At 35.2% G+C, this 21,197-nt stretch overlaps 1 protein-coding gene across 2 annotated transcripts; it reads left to right on the top strand.

Annotated features, from left to right (window-relative positions):
* Positions 1–1,171: 1,171 nt before the first annotated feature.
* Positions 1,172–16,031, top strand: LOC121381984 (phosphonopyruvate decarboxylase-like). Of its 2 annotated transcripts, none has more exons than XM_041511435.1 (11): positions 1,172–1,309; positions 3,058–3,126; positions 5,010–5,202; positions 7,917–8,047; positions 9,981–10,140; positions 11,064–11,119; positions 12,012–12,121; positions 13,119–13,229; positions 14,074–14,179; positions 14,490–14,690; positions 15,103–16,031. In XM_041511435.1, the coding sequence occupies exons 2-11, from the start codon at positions 3,058–3,060 to the stop codon at positions 15,286–15,288; spliced, it is 1,323 nt and encodes a 440-aa protein (XP_041367369.1). In that variant the 5' UTR covers positions 1,172–1,309; the 3' UTR covers positions 15,289–16,031. The 2 variants fall into 2 exon arrangements, with proteins under 2 accessions (XP_041367369.1, XP_041367370.1); XM_041511436.1 differs by lacking the exon at positions 1,172–1,309 and adding an exon at positions 1,496–1,622.
* The last annotated feature ends 5,166 nt before the right edge of the window (positions 16,032–21,197 follow it).

Here is a 21,197-nt window from a genome sequence, read left to right as displayed (position 1 = left end):
ATGTTTTAGGCATCGTGACCGTTAACTGTTGTAAATGATCGACCAAAGTTGCCTCATTTCACTATCAAACCATACGTAACTAAGGAGAAGCTTTACCGCGTCACGTGATAAACAATGGCGGCCAGGGGTCGAAGTACCTGTAGGCCTATGTTCGGTTCCGAGAATTCTAAAATGTGGTCTTAGAGTGAATTTCCCTCTAAATTTTTTTCCATTAGCAGCAACATATCTTGTACATACTACATGCATTTTCCCACAGACATGACATCTGTCTTTGATATAACAGTCGTGGAGCACTTGTCGGGTCGGCAAAAACCCAATCTGAGAATTGGTCCGATGAGGGGATTCGATCCTATGAGGGGCGGGACATAACCCGTGCACCACGACTGATATATCAAAAGCCGTGGTATGTGTTATCCTGTCTGTGGGATAGTGCATATAAAAGATCCCTTGCTGCCAATAGAAAAAGATGTAGCCGGTTTTCTCTCTAAGACTGTATGTAAAAATTACCCAATGTTTGAAATCCAGCCGAATATTAATAAATCAATGTGCTCTAGTGGTGTCGTTAAACAAAAACAAACTTTAAACTCGATCCTATGACACAAGTAGGCCAACTTCAGGCAAGGCTTAACAGTTATTAATTTGTAGGAGCAGTCGAACTAAATTTGGACTGGCTTGTGCAGAGATAGTTTTGAATGTCTTAACACGACTCCCCCCCCCCCCCCCCCCCCACACACACACACACACACACACACACACACACGCACACATACACAGGCACGCACGCACACGCGCACATGCACAAACACACCAATAAAAACGTCACTAGCCACAGTCCGAACCACCCACCCCGCACAATTCCCTGCACACGTCCCTGTGTCCAACGACCACTCGTGTATTCACGGTCTCTTTTTGCCACCATAACCGATGTGTAGTATATTTGGTATTTGACTGTACGGTAATATTTCCACTCCGAGCCCAAGTTACGAGGTTATACACGCTTCGTACTTCGTGTTCGATTTTAGGAATTACTCAAGCTATACTTACATTACTCTTTAGATGCTATTTTTTAGCGTTTATTATAAAATTGATTTTAAAAGTCAGATTTGTCGGGGTTTTTTTTACCGTTTTGACACTTAAAACACAGCGTAGCGTCATAAGTATTTTTCTAAATTGAGTATCGGTAACGTAAGTTGTGGTAAGTAAAAGCATTTTTTGTTTTTAATTCAGATCCAGATACATTTGGCAGTATTGTGATCGTATCATCGTTGTATATATGAACTGTAAATAATTATTTCAAAGGTACTAAAAGGTAAGATTAAAATGTGTCTACAATCATAACTAGGTAACAGAAGACTGTTCATTATGGCGAGCGCTCGCGGTCGTTCACTAGACTGGTGTTTTTATCTACAATAAGTTAATGTGATATGATTGAACGCAATGGTATAACCAGTCAAATAGTTAGCAAGCGCACGTTCTCTTGAACACTCATCTTGTTAAAGTTGTTGTCATGACGTTCTTTTGTTGTTTTAATTTAAACAATAAGCTTGTTAATCAAATCTCTTTTGGTATTGGATTGGTAAACTGGTAGAGCCTGTTTCCTGACCCTTCCAAACAGTGCACAGGTGCAACACTATTGCTATTATAATATAAAACCACCCTGTGTGGTCAGACCAATAATTATATTAGGGTATAATATTATATATTGAATATTATTACACACCAGTGTAAGATATTGCTCATGTCATAACAATCATTAAATATCTAACTAGTGTAATATTGGCTTGACATGAGCGTGACGTAGATCACTTGCTGACTCTATTTGTAGAAAAATAACGTGTAGTAGGTCTTGACATCTGTTTACTTTTGTGTTGCAGCTTGTTTGCAGTTGGTTTGTAATAATTAAAATACTCCCTGTCATACCATTTTTATGAAACTCGTCAATCTAATTAAAATTAGCTCCACTATTACATGTGGATCTAACAGCAGCCCGCTGGAGCTCATGTCAAGTTGACCTTTCATTCGACCAATCAAAACCTTACTTGCAAAATCATGCCAGTGATTTGAAAAGAATTTGAAAACATTTGGGATTATGCCAAGGGTATACAAAATGATTCGGGTGAATTACAAAGTATGCCGGAAACTAATTTTATATAAAATTCGTTTCAAGACGGAAAAAAACAACGTGATGGTATAGCTATAAAATCTGCTTATACTAGTATACAATCCAAAGTTTATTACTGCACTTTACCCCTGCTTTTTCAATGTTGAAATAGACCAACAAGTTCGCCTATTGCATAAATAGTCTCGCCCGATATTTTTAGAATTTGTATGCTCCCGAATAACGCTATAAAAGGCGAAGTGTAATTGGTCGATATTTAAATTGTTATTTATAGATGAAATGTCACCTGGACATGGGAGTCCATGCAATGCTGTTAGATCTACTGGCTAGACCCAGTAGAGCTAATTTTAATCAGATTGGAAACTTGTGAACAGTGTTGATATCTGACTCACTTTCGCTTGTGGTACCGTACCAAAACTGTTCACGAGTTTCATAAAAATGGCATGACAGGCAAGCTTGTGTAGTATTCTATATATAATACTTATATTGGATTTGATAAATAAAGTAAAAACTGTAATTTGAATCAATATATTATATTTACACTTTTTTTCTCTTTTTTTTTTTTTTAATCATGCAATGAGATCAAAATCTGTGTTAAATGGCTCATGTTTAGAGCAAAAATATTTTCACTGTAGCTTTTATTTTGATTTATATATTCTTTATTAAAAATGAACCATCTAAAATAATATTTTTTGTAAATTAATAGTCATTTCATGATTTGCTCTTTTTGTTATCTTGACAATGGATAGTTTTTTAAACAAATTACAATTAAAACTAATATCTTATTTTTGGTATAAACTATTACTAAATTGTTTCCTGTTCATAAATACATACAGTTACCGGTTTGGCTAAGCCATAGCTTACTATGGCAACTTAAATTGCCAAATTATTTTAGTCAATGGTGTTATTTAAATTTTAAAATGTTTTATATTTTTCAGATGAATTCCAAATTTGTTTTCACCATTCAGAGACTTTTGTCTTCTACGCCAAGGTTTGAAGCCTGCATTGTAAGTATATGTCTGTCAAGGATTGAAAAATCTAGTTTTGACCCTCCAATGCCTAATCATTTATCTTTTATAAAGTTACTGAAGAAACTCTAGTTCATTTATCTGTTGAATGTCAGTATATTAAAACTATTTGGTATTGCTTCCTAGATGACCTAAATGTAAAATGCGGCACTGTCATACCTAATGCCGCTGAGATACTTCTTTTTGTTCTTTTTATTAATAGTCCAAATATTGATATTATCAAATCAAATACTGTATACATATTTGTAGAATGAAAAAAACTCAGCCAAATTATATTTCATGTTTAGCTAACATACGTCATTATAAGCAGATTGAATTGTATTCTCTTTATCTTTACCCCCCGGAAAAAGCTAGTAAAATAAGAAAAAAGTGGCAATATCTTAGTAGAGTACTTCACATGTAATACATATCTTCTTGTATTAATAAGTGTGTGTTTTAACAGAAAATGTAACATTTCATCATGTACTGTAATAATGTGTTTGAAGCTCCGAATAAAAAATTGAATAATAACATTTTTTTTTTATCTTTTATATGCAAGATCTTATTTTTTTTCTTTCTTCTTTTTTAAGTGGCTTACTAATTTATCAAAAACAATTCTATCAAAAATTAAAACATAGTAATATAAATTGCAATTTACATTGCCCATCAAGTCAGTGTTGTCTATATGCATGTACATGTGGCAGTTGTGGTTTTAAACATACATAATAAACATTACCGGTATGTTTAAAATTGTATACATGTCTATGTCCCATCTACCCAACCTTGTCTACATATATCAGTTTTTATTTTTTAAATATATAATGAACATTACACTAAAAAATATGTATGCAAATCTTATACACAAACATAGTTAAGATCAGTACCATGGCTAACAGCAGCCTCCACTCCCCAGGGTGAAAAGTGAACATTTTAGGCAACTTTTGTTAGTATCTTTACCAAATTAATTGTGTATTAAACTTAGAGACTTGTGCAACGATACACTTGAATATTCGGTGCACCGAACAGTGATCTGTATCGTAGTTTCATTTGCATTCGTCACTAGCTGAACCGAATACACGAATACGTATATGTAATGTTTAACTGTACAATTCATGTTTTTAATTCACACTAACCAAAAACGCAATACCAATGTTTTGATAATGTCTTGATCTGTGTTGTATTAGACCAAGCACATTGACCAACCAGACTTACAAGTTACATTTCTAATGTGAGAGTCATGGGCGAGCATATTTTGTTAGTGTATGTATTGTAACTTCAATATGCAAGCATTTAAATAGCTGATAAAAGCAAAATAAAACTTAAATTCAATAATCGAGGATGTACTAACAGGATTTAAGGCAGAGGACCTGACTGGGTTGAATGATTGCCCTCTTACATGGTGGAATGATCTAAGTCATATAGCCAAACATCTCTTATGCATCCCAGTAACAAGTGTGCCAAGCGAACACATGTTCACCACTGGATGTGGTAACAGCACAGAGAGCTGCACTTTCCTGTGGAAATGTGGACATGTTAGTGTTACTTAAAAAGAATACGATTCTGGACTTTACAACAGACACACCCATGATTAATCAGTTTTAACTTTAAATTAAAAAAACAATTGTTCTTCCTTTCTGAAAAACCTTTTTCACTTGTGTATTCATGGACGTGAATACTTATTCGTATTCATCACCTCATATTTGTGATATGTATCGTATTCGTCACCATGTGTATTCATTATATCCCTAATTAAAATATTTATGTTTCTTTTGACATTCAGTACATTTGCATGCAAAGAACATATTGAAAATGCCATTTATAGACAAGCGGTAGCTTTATAAGAGGTTCCATACAGCAATTTAATGATGTTTTTTATTTTCCAGTACGCCTGTCATGGTGGTTTTCAGACGAGAGGGATGTCGACGAATTCTCAACAGCTGAATCCCATGGAGGTACATCAAGCTGTGAGCGATCTGCCGAACACGAGAAAACAAATTGACCCAGAAGCCTTTAAAAACGCTGTCATCAGATCGGGAATAAACTTCTTCTGTGGTGTCCCTGATTCTTTGTTAAAACGTAGGTTTGTCATCATCAGCAGGTGCAGAATGTTGCTAGGGGCTCTTTATTAAATGCAAGAAATTGTGAAGCATTTGTAGATCACTTTTAATTTAATATTAGTCATCCCAATGGTGACATAGTTTGCACTACTTTCTTAATCTGAAATGTCCAGTACTTTAAGATGGAAAACAAAAGCTGCTTGTGAAATTGATTATCAGAAATAGGGTCTCCATGAGTACTCGAGTCCTCAGGCACGTGTCAAGCCTAGCAAAACTCAAGTCCGTTCACAGAATTCGAGTACCCGTACAAGTGAAACTATGAAGAGCATTATTTTCAGCAGTAACTAATCAGCAATACAAGTTACACAATAATTATATGATCATGTGCTAGTTTCTCTTTTTAATCTGGCCGTCCGTCACAATACTGAACGTATCAATCGGTTTCTAAATGCAATACAGTGGCATGATTTGACATTTATGCTCAGCACTGGAATTAAGATGCAAAATGCTATTTTACTTTATTCCTTAGTCTTATTGTCGTATATTGTCGGGTACTTGGGTCTGGGCCGAGTTTGACCCTTGAATACTCTAGTCCAATATTTTGGACCCGTGGAAGCCCTAATCAAAAAGCATATTATGTAGTTTGAGTTTCAATTTCCATGTTCTCTGAGTCAATTTTGAGCCTTGTCTGTGGGAAAATGCATAATATATTATAAAAGATCTCATAGTTTTGTTGTAGGAGCCTTTGAGATGGTAGCAGATTTTTTAAATTTATTTTCTAGACCATGACATTGTGTCAGAATAACCCTATATCGAATTCCAAGTAACCATAGATTAAAATGTACTGAGGTATTATTAAAGAAAATATTCCTTTTCTTTAATCATTTGCATGTAGATACATTGTACTGAACATTTATTTTCATGGTATTAAAGTATTTTATTACAAATCATTAGATACTTAATAAAGTGATTTTTAGAACGTGTAATCATTTGGCAGTTCACTTAATTTAAAGTTCTTTCACCCCAATGCAAACAGAACAACAGTTTGTGTGAAATAGTGTGACTTGATATTATAAAACTAAAAGATCCCTTGTTGGTTTTTCGAGAGGAGGAGCAAATATCGAAGTAATTTGATGCCAAGTAACAAATAACTGTAGACTAACATGTACTGAATTATTACTAAACGCAGTATTTCTTTCCTTTGATCATTCTGATACACAATTTTATGAACTTTTATATTGTTGGAAAAAAAAAAAGGATCGCATAAGTAATGATAGAAAATAGTTACTGCAATGAAAACCCTAACGCATAGTGTTAGGACTTTAGCCATGTTATTTAAATTCAAGCCCATATCACTGATATTAAATTCATATTACCTCGTTCTATTTTGATACAGACAATACTAAGCTAGTGGTGCATTATATATGATGGGTCGTTTTATGGTATCCGTCCGTCTGTTAACTTTTTCTTGTCCAGACCATATCTTGCATACAGGAAGGAAGGAACTGATTTATTTAACGACGCACTCAACATATTTTATTTACCGTTATACGGCGTCAGACATCTGGTTAAGGATCACATAGATATTGAGGGAGGAAACCCGTTGTCGCCACTTCATGGGCTACTCTTTTCGATTAGCAGCAAGGGATCTTTTATATGCACCATTCTATAGACAGGATAGCAACCGTTGATGTACCAGTCATGGTGCACTGGTTAGAGCGAGAAATAGCCCAATCTTGCATACAGATGCATACAGGACCATCAAACCTTACAAGTAGGAACAACTTGGGATGGCGATGTGTCACATACTATTACTAGGTCACTGTAACCTACTTTTTAAGGTCTACTGCACATAACAGTAAATCCTTGTCTGGACCATATCTTGCATACAGATGCATACAGGACCATCAAACCTTACAAGTAGGAACAACTTGGGATGGCGGTGTGTTGCATACTATTACTAGGTCACTGTGACCTACTTTTCACAGTTTACTGCACATAACAGTAAATCCTTGTCCAGACCATATCTTGCATACAGATGCATACAGGACCATCAAACCTCACATGTAGGAACAGCTTGGGATGGCGATGTGTTGCGTACTATTACTAGGTCACTGTGACCTACTTTTCATGGTCTACTGCACATAACAGTAAATCTTTGTCTGGACAATATCTTGTATACAGATGCATACAGGACCATCAAACCTCACATGTAGGAACAACTTGGGATGGCGATGTGTTGCATACTATTACTAGGTCACTGTGACCTACTTTTCATGGTCTACTGCACATAACAGTAAATCTTTGTCTGGACAATATTTTGTATACAGATACATACAGGACCATCAAACCTTACATGTAGGAACAACTTGGGATGGCGGTGTGTTGCGTACTATTACTTGGTCACTGTGACCTACTTTTCACAGTCAACTGCACATAACAGTAAATCCTTGTCCAGATCACATCTTGCATCAAATCACATGCAGGAACAAATTGGTATGGTGGTTGGTCTAAAATAAACTGTTCATCCATTCCATTGCAAAAATGTCACATAATTAGACTTGAATCATACCCGTAACATATTCATTAATATAGTTATGGTTTTCCATCAAACTTGTGATGGGCGTATCATGTACCTCGCCGGTACTCTTGTTTAAAGTACAAAATGATAAACTCTTAATCGGCAAACAGTCCAAAGTTGCTGATCCGTGCACCGTTTTTTTTCCTCTACAGATTTCTGCGCTGTTGTAAGTCAAACCGTTAGTCCTGATAATCACATCATTACTGTTAATGAAGGCTCAGCGGTTGCCATGGCCACAGGATACCATCTTTCAACAGGGAAGTCTGCCATGGTCTTTCTGCAGGTATTATGAACTAAAGTGTAATTTGTTTGTTTGATCTCTGGTTTCTAAATGTCCTTGTGTTTCTCAATTGAAGTGTGAAATGCACGAATCTCACACGCTGACCAACTGTGCTCTCAATAGGGGCGATACTGTTGACAATTGGAGGGAAAGGATTGGGTGTTTTGGCAACCCGGAGCAGTGAAAAGATCGAAAGTGAGAGAATTTCACATTATGGGTTCGTGTTTTATGCAGAACTTTAAAACTTTTTCTCATTTTGAACCACGCTATCCATGTAAGCGGAAAGTTTCTTCCTGTGCCAGAAACTGGTTCATGTAAAGAAGCATTTAATGTTACTTAAATTAATTCCTGTCAGATTTTATTTGAAGAGGTAATAATTGAGCAGCAGTTACTGGTATTATAATGAGATGGGACCCTAATTCAGAAATCTCTCTACCAACACTGTATGCTTCCAAATAAAACATTCCTAGTGACGCCCATGTCTTGTGAAAACATGTTGATAATGGCTATAAGTTCAAAGTTATTTTCTTTAGAACATACCTGTATGTCGTTTGAAATAAATAAATGAATGTTTGTTGTCCTAGGTTTATTTAGCTACTAACATGGTAAAATCTGCATGTAGCCTGGTGGTAAAACGCTTGATGCTCAGTCAGTCTAGGATCAATCCCCATCTGGGCCCATTGGGCTATTTCTCGTTCCATGAGTGTACTACGATTGGTATATCAAAGGCCGGGGTATGTGCTATCATGTCTGTGGGTTAGTGCATATAAATGATCCCTTGCTACTAATGGAAAAATGTAGCGGGTTTCCTGTCTAAGACTATGTCAAATTACCAAATAGCAATAGCTAATGATTAATAAATCAATGTGCTCTAGTGGTGTCATTAACAAACCAAACTTTGTTTTGTTTTGTAATATCTGCACAGAAGACAAAGATGTAAGGGCAAGAGTTAGCTCAGTCTGTATAGCACTTGCTTGAGATGTTTGGGTGGTAAGATCGATCCTCCTTGGCGGACCCAGTGTTTTTGTTGTTGTTTTTCATCCTAAACAGTGCCCCACATCTGGTATATCGGAGACTGTGGTATGTACTGTCTTGTGTTGGAAAGTACATATAAAAGATCCCTTGCTGCTAATATAAAGCTAGTATTATTTCCTTAGAAGACTGTGTCAGAACTAGTAAATGTTTGACATCCAGTAGGCGAGTATTAATGAATCAATGGGCTCTAGTGGTAATGTGTCATTGAAAATCAGTAACACAGTTAATTTCTGAGACGAGGTTTTGGATACAATTTATTAATTGTTGTTGCTATTTTATGTAATTTATTACCCTCGCTGTATTATTAGTCCTCTACCAGTCCAACCAGAGGGGACTATAGTTTTGATCTTCATCCTTCTGTCTGTCTGTCTGTCTGTGTCTGTCCATCCGTCTGTCTCACATATAGTTTTCTACATTATATTTTTTTCACAATACCTTGAGATATTGAGCTGAAATTTCGTACATAGTTTTATTTTGTACTGTTACAGATCAAGCTTCACTTTCTTGGTGATTTACACATTTTTGTCAGTTATTCCCGTTGAACTTATGTATAGGAAAAAATGGTTTTCCAGACTTTTTTTTATCAATGCCTCAAGATATTGAGCTGACATTTTGTGTATAGGTTTATCATGTACTGTTACAGATCAAGTTTGACTTTAATGGTGATTTACCCACTTTTATCAGAGTTATGGCCCTTGAATTTGTGAGGTTAAACATTTGTTTTCCGGATTTTTGTTTGTGGCAATGCCTGAATGGAATTTTGTGTGTAGCTTTATCATGTTCATGGCAATTTAAATTTTTCACAGTTATGGCCCTTGGATTTAGGAGATATGGAAATTTATTGGGCCCGGTAGGGGACATGTGTTTCTTTAGCAGTACTCTAAGAATGCTTGTTTTGTAGAACTCTGGCCTTGGCAACATTGTGAACCCGATGATGTCACTGGCGTCTTCCGCGGTTTACAGCATCCCGATGTTGTTGCTGATTGGCTGGCGAGGGCAGACTGGTGTCAAAGACGAACCTCAGCACATGGCTCAGGGGCAGATAACTCCTCAAATGCTAGGTAGTATATGTGGGTTATTATCTCCCTTAACTCTGTTGATCAGTGAGATCCTGAATACATAATATCTGTTGAACAGGGTGATAATTCAATTACATGAAGCACAATTAGGATTTTGTGACTCTTTAAAAAACAATTTTTATCTCTTATATGCCACTGGAGTGTAGCTTGACTGACTGGTCGTAATACATAGAGATTATTATTCGAGCTTGTGTGTCGTACTGTTTTTACGAAACGAGTGTCAGGATTTTTGTATTGCCCGAGCGAGAGTGAGGGCAATACATGAATCCTGACACGAATTTCGTAAAATCAGTACGACTCACACGCGAGTATAATAATTTCTTTATTATCCATATTATTATTGTTGTTTTCTTTATGAATAACAAGACCCAACTCAAAAGTTTCAGCTACAACTAGGAGACAATGAAATGACGTCATATTTCAAATGCACAGTCTGAGCTAGGACTTGTGAAGCAACGCCATGTTATGACGTCGCTTCCCAAAATTACGTCATTACACACTTGTTATTACACGTGTGCTTCTTATGATTATTATTAACTTGGTTATGTTGAACCATATGGATAATAAATACATTTACCAGTGTGATTGTGAACTGGAATGTAGCTCGACTGAATGGTTATAATAAATACATTTACCAGTGTGATTGTGACAACATCTGAAAATTGGACATTAGGTGGGCCTTTTTTTATTTTTAAAAATAAAATGAAACAAGAAAGTCAATTATCACATTTGTGAGGGACATTAATTTATAAAGAAAAACTCAACGAACTGCAGCAATCACCTAATATTTGCATCTGTAAAGTTTTAACTAATAAATAGGAATAAAATATGTTGTTGTACAGGCTTTTTGCATGGTCTTTTCTCTCTTTAACAGATATTAATTACAAAAGTGAATTTATTTTTAGAATTGATGAACATTCCTTGTGAAGTGTTACCTCAAGATCTGGAGCAAGCTGAAGCTGTAAGTTGTTCACAATGATACATCAGTTATATTTTCACAACAGCAATGGTGGAACTGGCAGTGGTGAAGACTATGTCAACTTTTTGAGTTTAATTTAGTTCCAACATTAAATATTCAAATTTAAGTCCATTTCTCACAAACTCTAAAGTCCTACATGTAAATTAATGGAAACTGTTTTAAACAATTTATTAATTGTAAATCCTTTTTCTATAATTTAGTTTTTTTGTTTCAACATGATGAAAATTTATGGGTGTAACTATGAGTGACGCCAAATAAGTTTTTGGCAGGTGAATCATTTTGTTCCGCAGAATTCTTGTTTGATGGCAGATTTTAGATGAACCTTGCTGCGTTTTGTGTCACTGTTTATCAGTTAGTAAGAAAGGATTTATCATATGCATGCTTGTGCAGACTGGACGACATATACGATGAATATTGACACACACACGCACCAGTAATGAACAACACTTAGCTGTGGAGCCTAGCTGTGTCTTAACTCTGGGTTAGACTAGCTACATAGGTATAAACCCAATACCTACATATGTGTTGAAAGATTTCACTGCATGTATGTATATATATATACAATTGAATCCTGTTGGCTCGAACCCCGTCGGTGCTCAAGAAAGTGTTCTACCCATCAGTAGTTTGACCTAACCATTCAGTTAACATCGGGTAAGTATAACTCTGGACTTCGTTTTTGATTCAAGTATTGCTGTGTATACGACCCTTCCGAGATTGTACTGTGTGTGTGTGTGTGTGTGTGTGTGTAAAAGATATGTGTGTTTTTTTTCTCAGTATTTTCTGTTTGAAGATATTTCTTTTAGTCACTAAGACGTCGTATGTTTTTTTAATTGGCGTGTATCTATGTCTATTCTATTATTTTATTTTCTGCCAGGTCTTGGACCGAGCTGCAACATACATGGCTGAAAAGAAAAGTGCTTACAGTATTTTGGTGCAGGCTGAGACATTTAGTTCTTACACGTTGAAGAAAGAGAAAAATTTACAGTATGTTTCAATATGTAAATGTAAATAGTAATATTTACAGTGAATTGCAAAATTAATGACTTTGGTTACAATGCATCTACACAGTTATTATTGATAAAAAAATTATAAAGTTAGTCAACTTAACTGTCTTGTTCAGTTATTCATAATGTATATTCCTATTTAAACTATATTTAGAATTGTGTATTTTAATCATTTATTTTTCAAATGAGGTCACAATGTGTAATTATTTTCTGATGAACGGTATTAGTCGGTAGTCAGGGATAAATGCATGGTTTTTGTAGCAGGTTAATAATTCTGTCTTCATTTAACATGACAGTACAGCTAAGCCAGCAGTAAATACTACTTAATATATAATAACCACTTAGGACCCTAGTTTCTGAGTTATCTACCTTGTTTTGTAAACATTATTTTGAGCTACTATAAACACAGGGAAGAATAAAAACATTTGATATTATAAGCAAAATCATATATTGAGTAATGTGTAAGTTGGTTGTCTTTTTACTTCCATATCGGGCCTGTACGCAGGATTTTGTGAGTATTGACATTGTAAAAAAACGCCAGTGTTGCATACAGAAAGTGAACTACATGGGTCTATGGTTGAAGTGTGTGGACCCTAAACCCCGGCTTTCTGCCAGAAAATAATTTGAGAGAACATAATAAAAACAAAATGGACATAACCGCCCCTGCTAGGTGGTTATGGGTTTGATATCTTTTGAAATTGGACACTGCATTTCTTGCACTTGACAGATTTTAAACAACAGTTCTTTTACTATAATTATTGTAAAATTTCTAAAAATGTATCCAGTAATTTCAAAGATTTTAGGGTACGTAATTTTACACTTCATACCCTCTGACAGAAAGCCTGCACCCAGCCCCCATCCCCACCACCCGACCCCCACTCCTGGGTACAAGCCTGCTCAAAAGGTTACATTTGTTACATTGTTTTCACTAGCATCAGCCGTGTAATAATTAACTTGCTGTGTGTATTATTTGATAGATTTCCGATGATGCGAGAAGAAGCCCTCAAGGTGATTGTTGACCGACTGGAAAGTGATGATATAATCGTCAGTTCCACGGGGATGTTGTCACGTGAACTCTTTGAATACAGGTTTGTCTGTACAAGTCATTTTTATATGCCAATCTATGATGGGTAGTATAGTACGTCTATCCGTCTGTTAACTTTTCTTGTCTGGACCATATCTTGCATACAGATGTACACAGGACCATCAAACCTCACCTGTAGGAACAGCTTGGGATGGCAGTGTGTCTCATACTATTACAATGTCACTGTGACCTACTTTTCACAGTCTACTGCACATAACAGTAAATCCTTGTCCTGATCATATCTTGCATACAGATATATACAGGACCATCAAACCACATGTAAGAACAACTTGGGATGGTGGTTGGTCCAAAACAAACTGTTCATCCATCCCATTGCAAAAATTTCACATAATTAGAAATGAATCATAGATATGGTTTTTCATCAAAGTCCTGATGGGCGTATCTTGTACCTCACCGGTACTCTTGTTTATCTTGTTTAAAAAAAAACATTTTTTTCTTTTCTTTTTTTTTTTTTTTTTTTCTAAATCATTATCAAAAGGTTACATGGCATGTCAATGAATCTGTTTTTAGTCCCCTAGTAGTTTTTCGTTTCACAGTGTTTCAAGTTATTGAGTTGACATTTTGTGTATAGCCTTATTAATGTATAGTTACAGATCATGTTTGACGTTCATGACAATTTACCTATTTTTGACAGAGTTACTTTCTTGGGTCTGGTAGGGGACATGTATGCTTTTAGCAGTACTCTCAGAATGCTTGTTGAAAAACCTTTCCTTTTCCTTCTATTAAACCCAGGAGCTTACAAATAATGGCTCTTAAGTATATACAGACCTGGTATACAAACTGAAACAGTGTTATACATTGTGCTAATTTTACTGTTTTCTGCACAGAGCGAAGAAAGGTAGTGGACATGCCAGGGACTTCCTCACGGTTGGATCTATGGGGTACGCTTCGTCCATCGCCTTCAGTATCGCCAAGCAGAAACCCGACAGAAAGGTCAGTGAAACAACCATGTTTAAATGCAATTGTAGTATGTTTTAGTTGAGCACTCGCTTGAGATATGGTATGTCACAGGATCGATCACCCTCTATGGATGTAGGTTTTTTCCCAGTCCCAGCCAGTGTCTCACAACTGGTACATCAAAGGCCAAGGTATGTAGTGTCCTGTATATGGGTAAAATGCAAATAAATTAAAAAGATCCCTTGCAGCTTTGTCGTTAGGAGTAGCTGTGATGGCAGCAGATTTCCCTCGCTTTCCCCATTTCTCTATTGTATATTTACATCAGGTGTGTATTTAAATCTTGCAGGTATTTTGTCTGGATGGAGATGGTGCCGCTCTTATGCATATGGGTGCCATGGCAACGATTGGCCAGAGCCATCAGACAAATTTTAAGCATATAGTGTTCAACAACGGCGCGCACGATTCGGTGGGGGGTCAGCCTACACTGTCAGGACCGAACAACACGTTCTCCTTCAGGAACATTGCTCAGGCGTGTGGATACAAACAGGTGATGTGTTCAGGTGTTCTTTTTCAACCTTCAAATAGAGGTGTAACAAATGATAGCAAAGTCGATACATATATCACAAATGTGAAGTGATGAATATGAACAGTTACATCCATTACTCATTAGGAATGTAGCAAAACCAATGTGACCTTGTAATATTGGTGAAGCCTAATAACTGACTCGTATTGCACCTGTACATTAAATAGAATAATATTTCTCTGGGAGCCTGATCTAATACTTAACACTTTGTAAGAATTAGAAACAAAAATTGTACAGTAAACATTACCTAATATATTATATATTGGTGGATTTGGTTAAGCTAGTGGCACATAAGAATGCAATTATGTGTGTGTGTGATTGTATTGGTGAAACAGGCAGCACATTGAGGGCAGTCTCTTTAATTTTACCTCTTCAGGCATGGATAACTACCACAGAACATGAACTAGCTGAGTGCATGGACCAGCTGGCCAGTGCGGAGGGGCCGGTCTTGCTACAAGTGGACATCCGTCTCGGCCACCGGACAGATCTAGGCCGGCCAACCAGGACGCCAGTTGAGAACAAAAACGACTTCATGCAGTTTTTACAAAACGCGCGTAATTAGCTTACTACGCCGTGATCATTACGTCTCAGAGCATTTGATGATAAATGCTGCTCCATGACTTGTGGTGTAAGGGAGGCTGGAAGCATTATAATTATTCTTACATACATCAGTCCTTTTGCTTTGAAGCAAGTACCCGTTCTCTGTTGCGTTTGTCACTCAAACCGATTTTTTGCAATGGGTGGCAAAAAAATGCTTGCGTTATCACACCCGGTATTGCTCATTTATTTTAGTGATAATTACTGTGAATGTGACATTGAAAGCAATTGCTGTACTACATCATTTCAGGATAGCAGTTTATTACTCACCATTAATGTTAAAGCCATGAACACTAATACATGTATCACTGTGTGGTGCATTTGTAGCCATTGTTTTAGGATAACTGGTTACTGCCTTAAGACATCAGCTATATCTTGTAAAGTTTAGAATGATTAATGCTGTAAGACTCTTGACGAGCAGCGTTTGTCATTCAATCTGAGCAGAATAAAGCTGATATCTTAAGGCAGTAACTGGTTATATACCATGAAAAATACAAAATGTTTTAAAGTGACAAATTTGTCCCTCTGAAGTGTAACACCTTTTGAAGACTTAAATGAAAGGACATTTCACAATACTAGATGTCAGTTAATGGTATACTTTTTTAAAATGTGTGTAAGACCATAAAATAAATGCAAAATGTTTAGTTGAATTGTTTTCCACATGGGGATGGGGGGTGATACTGGGGTTTTTGGGAATCTGTTTTGGTCAGTCTGCATTTTTAGCCTTGGGCAAAATTGTTTAAAACACTGTTCTTTGATAAAGTAAAAGATGTTAAATTCATTGGTTTTATATCAAGTTTATGTCCCTTGTAAAATAATTTTCACTTGATGCATAAATGTTTTATTTTTTTAATATTCTGTAAACCTTCATGGAATCAAATATTGTACATGAGATACTTAGTAATACAAGAAAGTATGACTTCAGTATGCATGAATGATGTAAAAATTTACTACGTATAGAACAATCTAGTACGCAAAACTATCACATTGTAAAAGTTAGTTTATTGTGAAGCTCGTACCAAAAGTGGTTACCAAAGAGTGTGTCAAACCATATCCTCTTAAAGGGATTATCCTGAGTTAAAATTTTGCCAATTAAAAGATCGTTTTTATCGACTTTAATTGGGTATTAAATTTTTGTGGGTTTTTTGCATAAAATATCAGGTATTTCTGATCATCTTGGCGTTTGTACCAGCTCAAACTTTATTTTATTTTTCGTCCATACAAAATTATTTGGAGACCAAATCCAGTTTGAGCTACTTACAAATATTAAAATGATGAGAAACACATTGAATATACAGACGCTGATATTCTAAACAAGAAAATATATTGTGGCTGTATTTTAAAGGTATTTCTGATCGTCCTAGCGTTTGGACTGGGTCAAACTTCATTTTATTAACAAATACATTTGTATGTATTTTTTCATACATACGAAATTATTTGGAGACCAAATCTAGTTAGGGTAGTTTACAAATATTAGGAAGATCAGAAACACATTGAATATACAGACACTGATATTCTAAACAAGAAAATCTATTTAATCTGTAATTTTTGTCGTTAAAAGATTTTACTAGTCGCAAACATCTTACACACCACGACTGGTATATTAAAGGCAGGGGTATATTTTGTCTATGATTCCTTGCTACTAATGGAAAAATGTAGCAAGTTTACTCTTAGACTCTATGACAAAATCACCAAAATGTTTGACATCTAATAGCCGATGATTAATAAATCGATGTTCTCTAGCGGTGTCGTTAAAACAAACTTTTAAACATCTTGGAATGCAGCAAACTCGGGAGAGTTCCTTTAAGATAGGTGGCTGTTTTATATAGGTAGACAATATACAATATTCATGTGAACCATCATTCTGTTCGCCTGTTGGTCACGCAACTTCAAACTGATGTAAACCTGTTACCAGTAATCTGTTGGAATTTCATCACAGGTTATAATCTGTTTGCACCGGCCGATTAACTTTTGATTATACAATTGGTTTGAATTATACTTAAGAAAGATCATGATCTGTTGTGTTGGGTTTAAAATCACTAAATGTTTTACCTTTAATACGTAGTCAATATTTCTTTTCTTCACATACTGGTACACTTAAAAACATACCCAAATCACAGCATATTCACATCAATTCCATCATTTAAACTGTTGGAACAGTTAAATATTAGCATGTTCTGTGACAATCGATTGTGAATTTTAGAACCCAACCTCTTGGTTTTTTATTATAATCGATCATTGGTTACAGTTATGAATAACAGGATGGGTGCATACTTCGGGAATTATGTTTAATAATAACTGGCAGTTTTGTGTAGAAAATAGTAAAATATTTTTGGGGTGAACTAAACCATCATCTAGGATGGAAAATCTAAACACATACCTACACTTTTGTTTGTGGCAACATTGAATATCAAAATTTACTAGGGGATATACAGTATAAGGTTCAAAGAATTGTCAGTATTATTAATTAATTTATTATTTATGTGATGTATTAATGTATGGTGCATTTTGTCACTGTAAAGATTTGTATTAAATTTTTCATTCATAACCAAAGTAAAAAATTCTTTGTTTCTTTTTAGGTTCTAATGGTGGGCAAGTTTGTCTATAGCTTGCTTGTTTATACAATTTTACTAGTATAATTAGTATGTTGAAAAGTGTAAATTGCTTACACATTTTGAATGTAGGTTAGAAACAAGAATGCATTGCTTATTAATACATGTACATTCTAAATGTATGTGAAAAAGTATAAATTGCTTATGCATCTTAAACGTGTGGGTAAGATGTCTAACATTGTACGTGAGATGTCTAACATCGTATGTGAAATGTCTAACATGATATTTGAGATGTCTAACATGGTATGTGAGATTTCTAACATTGTATATGAGATGTCTAACATTTTATATTGTTTGTTTGTATCGTATGTGGGAAAAAAAGGGTAGACTACTTTTTAAGAATGTTTTCTCACTTTTAGTTTTGCCATTTTGACTAAAATTCTGTATAGATCTGTTTTTTAATATGCATTTTTAAAATCAACTTAAAAACCCCCGACAATTTTAAGAGTGGTCTTAATTGGACATAGAATGCTGTACATAACATTGTGTGTTTATAAAATGTTTGACAGTATGTTGAAAATTTTAATATTTTGTTTTTGTTTTTAAATATATTTTAGTAATTATGGCCACTGTCGTGTTCTACTTTTTAAACATTGAAAATATTTATTTTGTTGAATTTTTATTTTTATTTACTAAACTGCTTGTTACACTTCATTATGATTATAATGTTGCATACAGTAATTTACATAATTATGTACTTGATAAATTATTATTATACAGTAATTTACATAATTATGTACTTGACAAATTATTATTATACAGTAATTTACATAATTATGTACTTGACAAATTATTATACAGAAATTTAAAATAATGTTAAGTTTGTTTTGTTTGTTGAACCTAGTTTACAGTCAGTTTTTTTGAGTATGAGAGAATTCTTTCTCCCACCCGTTGCTAAGACATTAACCTGTACGGAATAAATCTGTCGTGCATTTTATGACATTAGATAACCATCTTAGCATGGGGGGGGGGGGATGGGGCAGGACGTAGCCCAGTGGTAAAGCGCTTGCTTGATGCGTGGTCAGTTTGGGATCAATCCCTGTCTGTGGGCCTCTTGGGCTATTTCTCGTTCCAGCCAGTGCACCACGACTGGTATATGAAAGTCTGTGGTATGTGCTACCCTGTCTGTGGGATGGCACATATAAAAGATCCCTTGCTATTAATGGAGAAGTGTAGCAGGTTTTCTCTCTATGGCTATATGTAAAAATTACCAAATGTTTGACATCCAGTAGCCGATGATTAATAAATCAATGTGCTCTAGTAGTGTCATTAAACAAAAACAAACTTTAACTTGGCATAGGATAGAGATTTTTAAAATGTTCATGCAAATAAGAAAACATTTTCTGATAGAGAAAGTATTTTGTATATGATGATATTTATTTATTTCATAGTTTAATTTTTTTTAAATAATAATAATAAATTGTTTATATGCTTGTATGTACAACATATTGTTTATTTTCATTGAATGGATGGGAGACAAATGGTCATTCCTTGTGCACCTGTGTGAGTAGATAGTTTGATTTCAGGGACCGGGATGTACCCATGATTGGAAAAGCCCTGAACCACACAGGTACATATCAATGATTCTTTTAGTCAATGCCATGGAAAATCTGTAGAACTTAGAAACTTGTCTTACATGCATTGAAGGTTGAGGCATGTCTCCCTCGGGTCCGACACCTGGCATGTCCAGCGGTTCCGACACCAGGCATGGCCGGCGGTTCCGACACCAGGCATGGCCGGCGGTTCTGACACCTGGCTTGGCCGGCGGTTCCTACACCTGGCTTGGCCGGCGGTTCCTACACCTGGCATGGCCGGCGGTTCTGACACCTGGCATGGCTCGCGAGTTCTGACTCCTGGCTTGGCCGGCGGTTTGATTCAAGGGAGAACATCTGTATTCATATGATTTGTACTGTGCTAGATTATTAGGAAGTGTTGAAGTTGCCTATTTGTGGGTGTGACTGTATTATAACGGTGGTGTTTTTGTCTCAGTTTAGGTGCTATTTATAGATTGGATCTGATAAAATGCCTTACCGGTAAACACTTTATTTATAGATTGGATCTGATAAAATGCCTTACCGGTAAACACTTTATTTATAGATTGGATCTGATCAAATGCCTTACCGGTAAACACTTTATTTATAGATTGGATCTGATCAAATGCCTTACCGGTAAACACTTTATTTATAGATTGGATCTGATCAAATGCCTTACCGGTAAACACTTTATTTATAGATTGGATCTGATCAAATGCCTTACCGGTAAACACTTTATTTATAGATTGGATCTGATAAAATGCCTTACCGGTAAACACTTTAATTATAGATTGGATCTGATAAAATGCCTTACCGGTAAACACTTTATTTTGTCTTGTACATTGAAACCTCTCAAAACCGGACCCTCTGTAAACCGGAATTTGCTCAAAACCAGACGTTTTTCACGGTCCCTTTTTAAATATCTGTGCATAAGAGAACCTCTCTAAACCGAATACCTCTTAAAACTGGAGTTTTTACTTGGTCCTAAGGGTGTTCGGTTTAGAGGAGTTTTACCATTTTCTTTGGATTTTAAAAACACTTGCTTTATATTTGATAGGAATAATCAGTAAAATGAAGATGGACTGACCCAATGCTGGTGTTTTGTTTGTTTGGTTTTTGTTTTTGGTATTTGTTTTAATTTTTAATTGTATATTGTATATCAGCTGAAATGACATCATGTTGTACATTGCACAGCCTGAAACTAAACCATTTTGAAAAAAAAAAATTAATAATTTGCTTTCAACAAATGTTGTCAGTAGAAAATTAGTTCATCTGTAGATGTACGTATATGTATTACTGTAATGAAGAAATGTATTTTTAAAGCAGTTTGACAATAAGATCCAGATTAAATAATCAAAATATAATTGAGATTGTAGCTTACAAAGTTCAACAACCCTGCTTATAAAGTTTTATTATATACTGAAAGAAGTAAAAGAAGAAGCACAAATATTTTAATATATAAATATATATATTAATAAAGTTAATTTGGTAGCCTAGATAGACTCAAAATGGGGCTACACTATGTACAAGATTCATTTGATAATTTTAATAGACCCAGAAACTAATCGTATTCAAAATGTGAAAGTTTAAATATATTAAATAAACTTACATTAATATTTGTGATTTGTTTTTGTTGTTATTCAGTCCATCTTAATGACTTCTAACCTAGCTATAGTGTTGACTAAATAAACAGTTTTATCAGTATCGGCCCAGATTAAAAAGAGAAAAGC

Source organism: Gigantopelta aegis, chromosome 9 (genome assembly GCF_016097555.1).
Source record: "Gigantopelta aegis isolate Gae_Host chromosome 9, Gae_host_genome, whole genome shotgun sequence".
NCBI lineage: Eukaryota > Metazoa > Mollusca > Gastropoda > Neomphalida > Peltospiridae > Gigantopelta > Gigantopelta aegis.
The sequence above is the reverse complement of the archived record's forward strand: the minus strand, read 5'-3'. Positions and strand labels throughout refer to the sequence as shown.

Excerpts from the sequence above, each read along its gene's own strand:
- LOC121381984 (XM_041511435.1), top strand. The coding sequence starts at position 3,058 with ATGAATTCCAAATTTGTTTTCACCATTCAGAGACTTTTGTCTTCTACG. Across the intron at positions 8,048-9,980 it reads CTGCCATGGTCTTTCTGCAG|AACTCTGGCCTTGGCAACAT; the intron begins GTATTATGAACT and ends CTTGTTTTGTAG. Across the intron at positions 12,122-13,118 it reads AAGAAAGAGAAAAATTTACA|ATTTCCGATGATGCGAGAAG; the intron begins GTATGTTTCAAT and ends ATTATTTGATAG.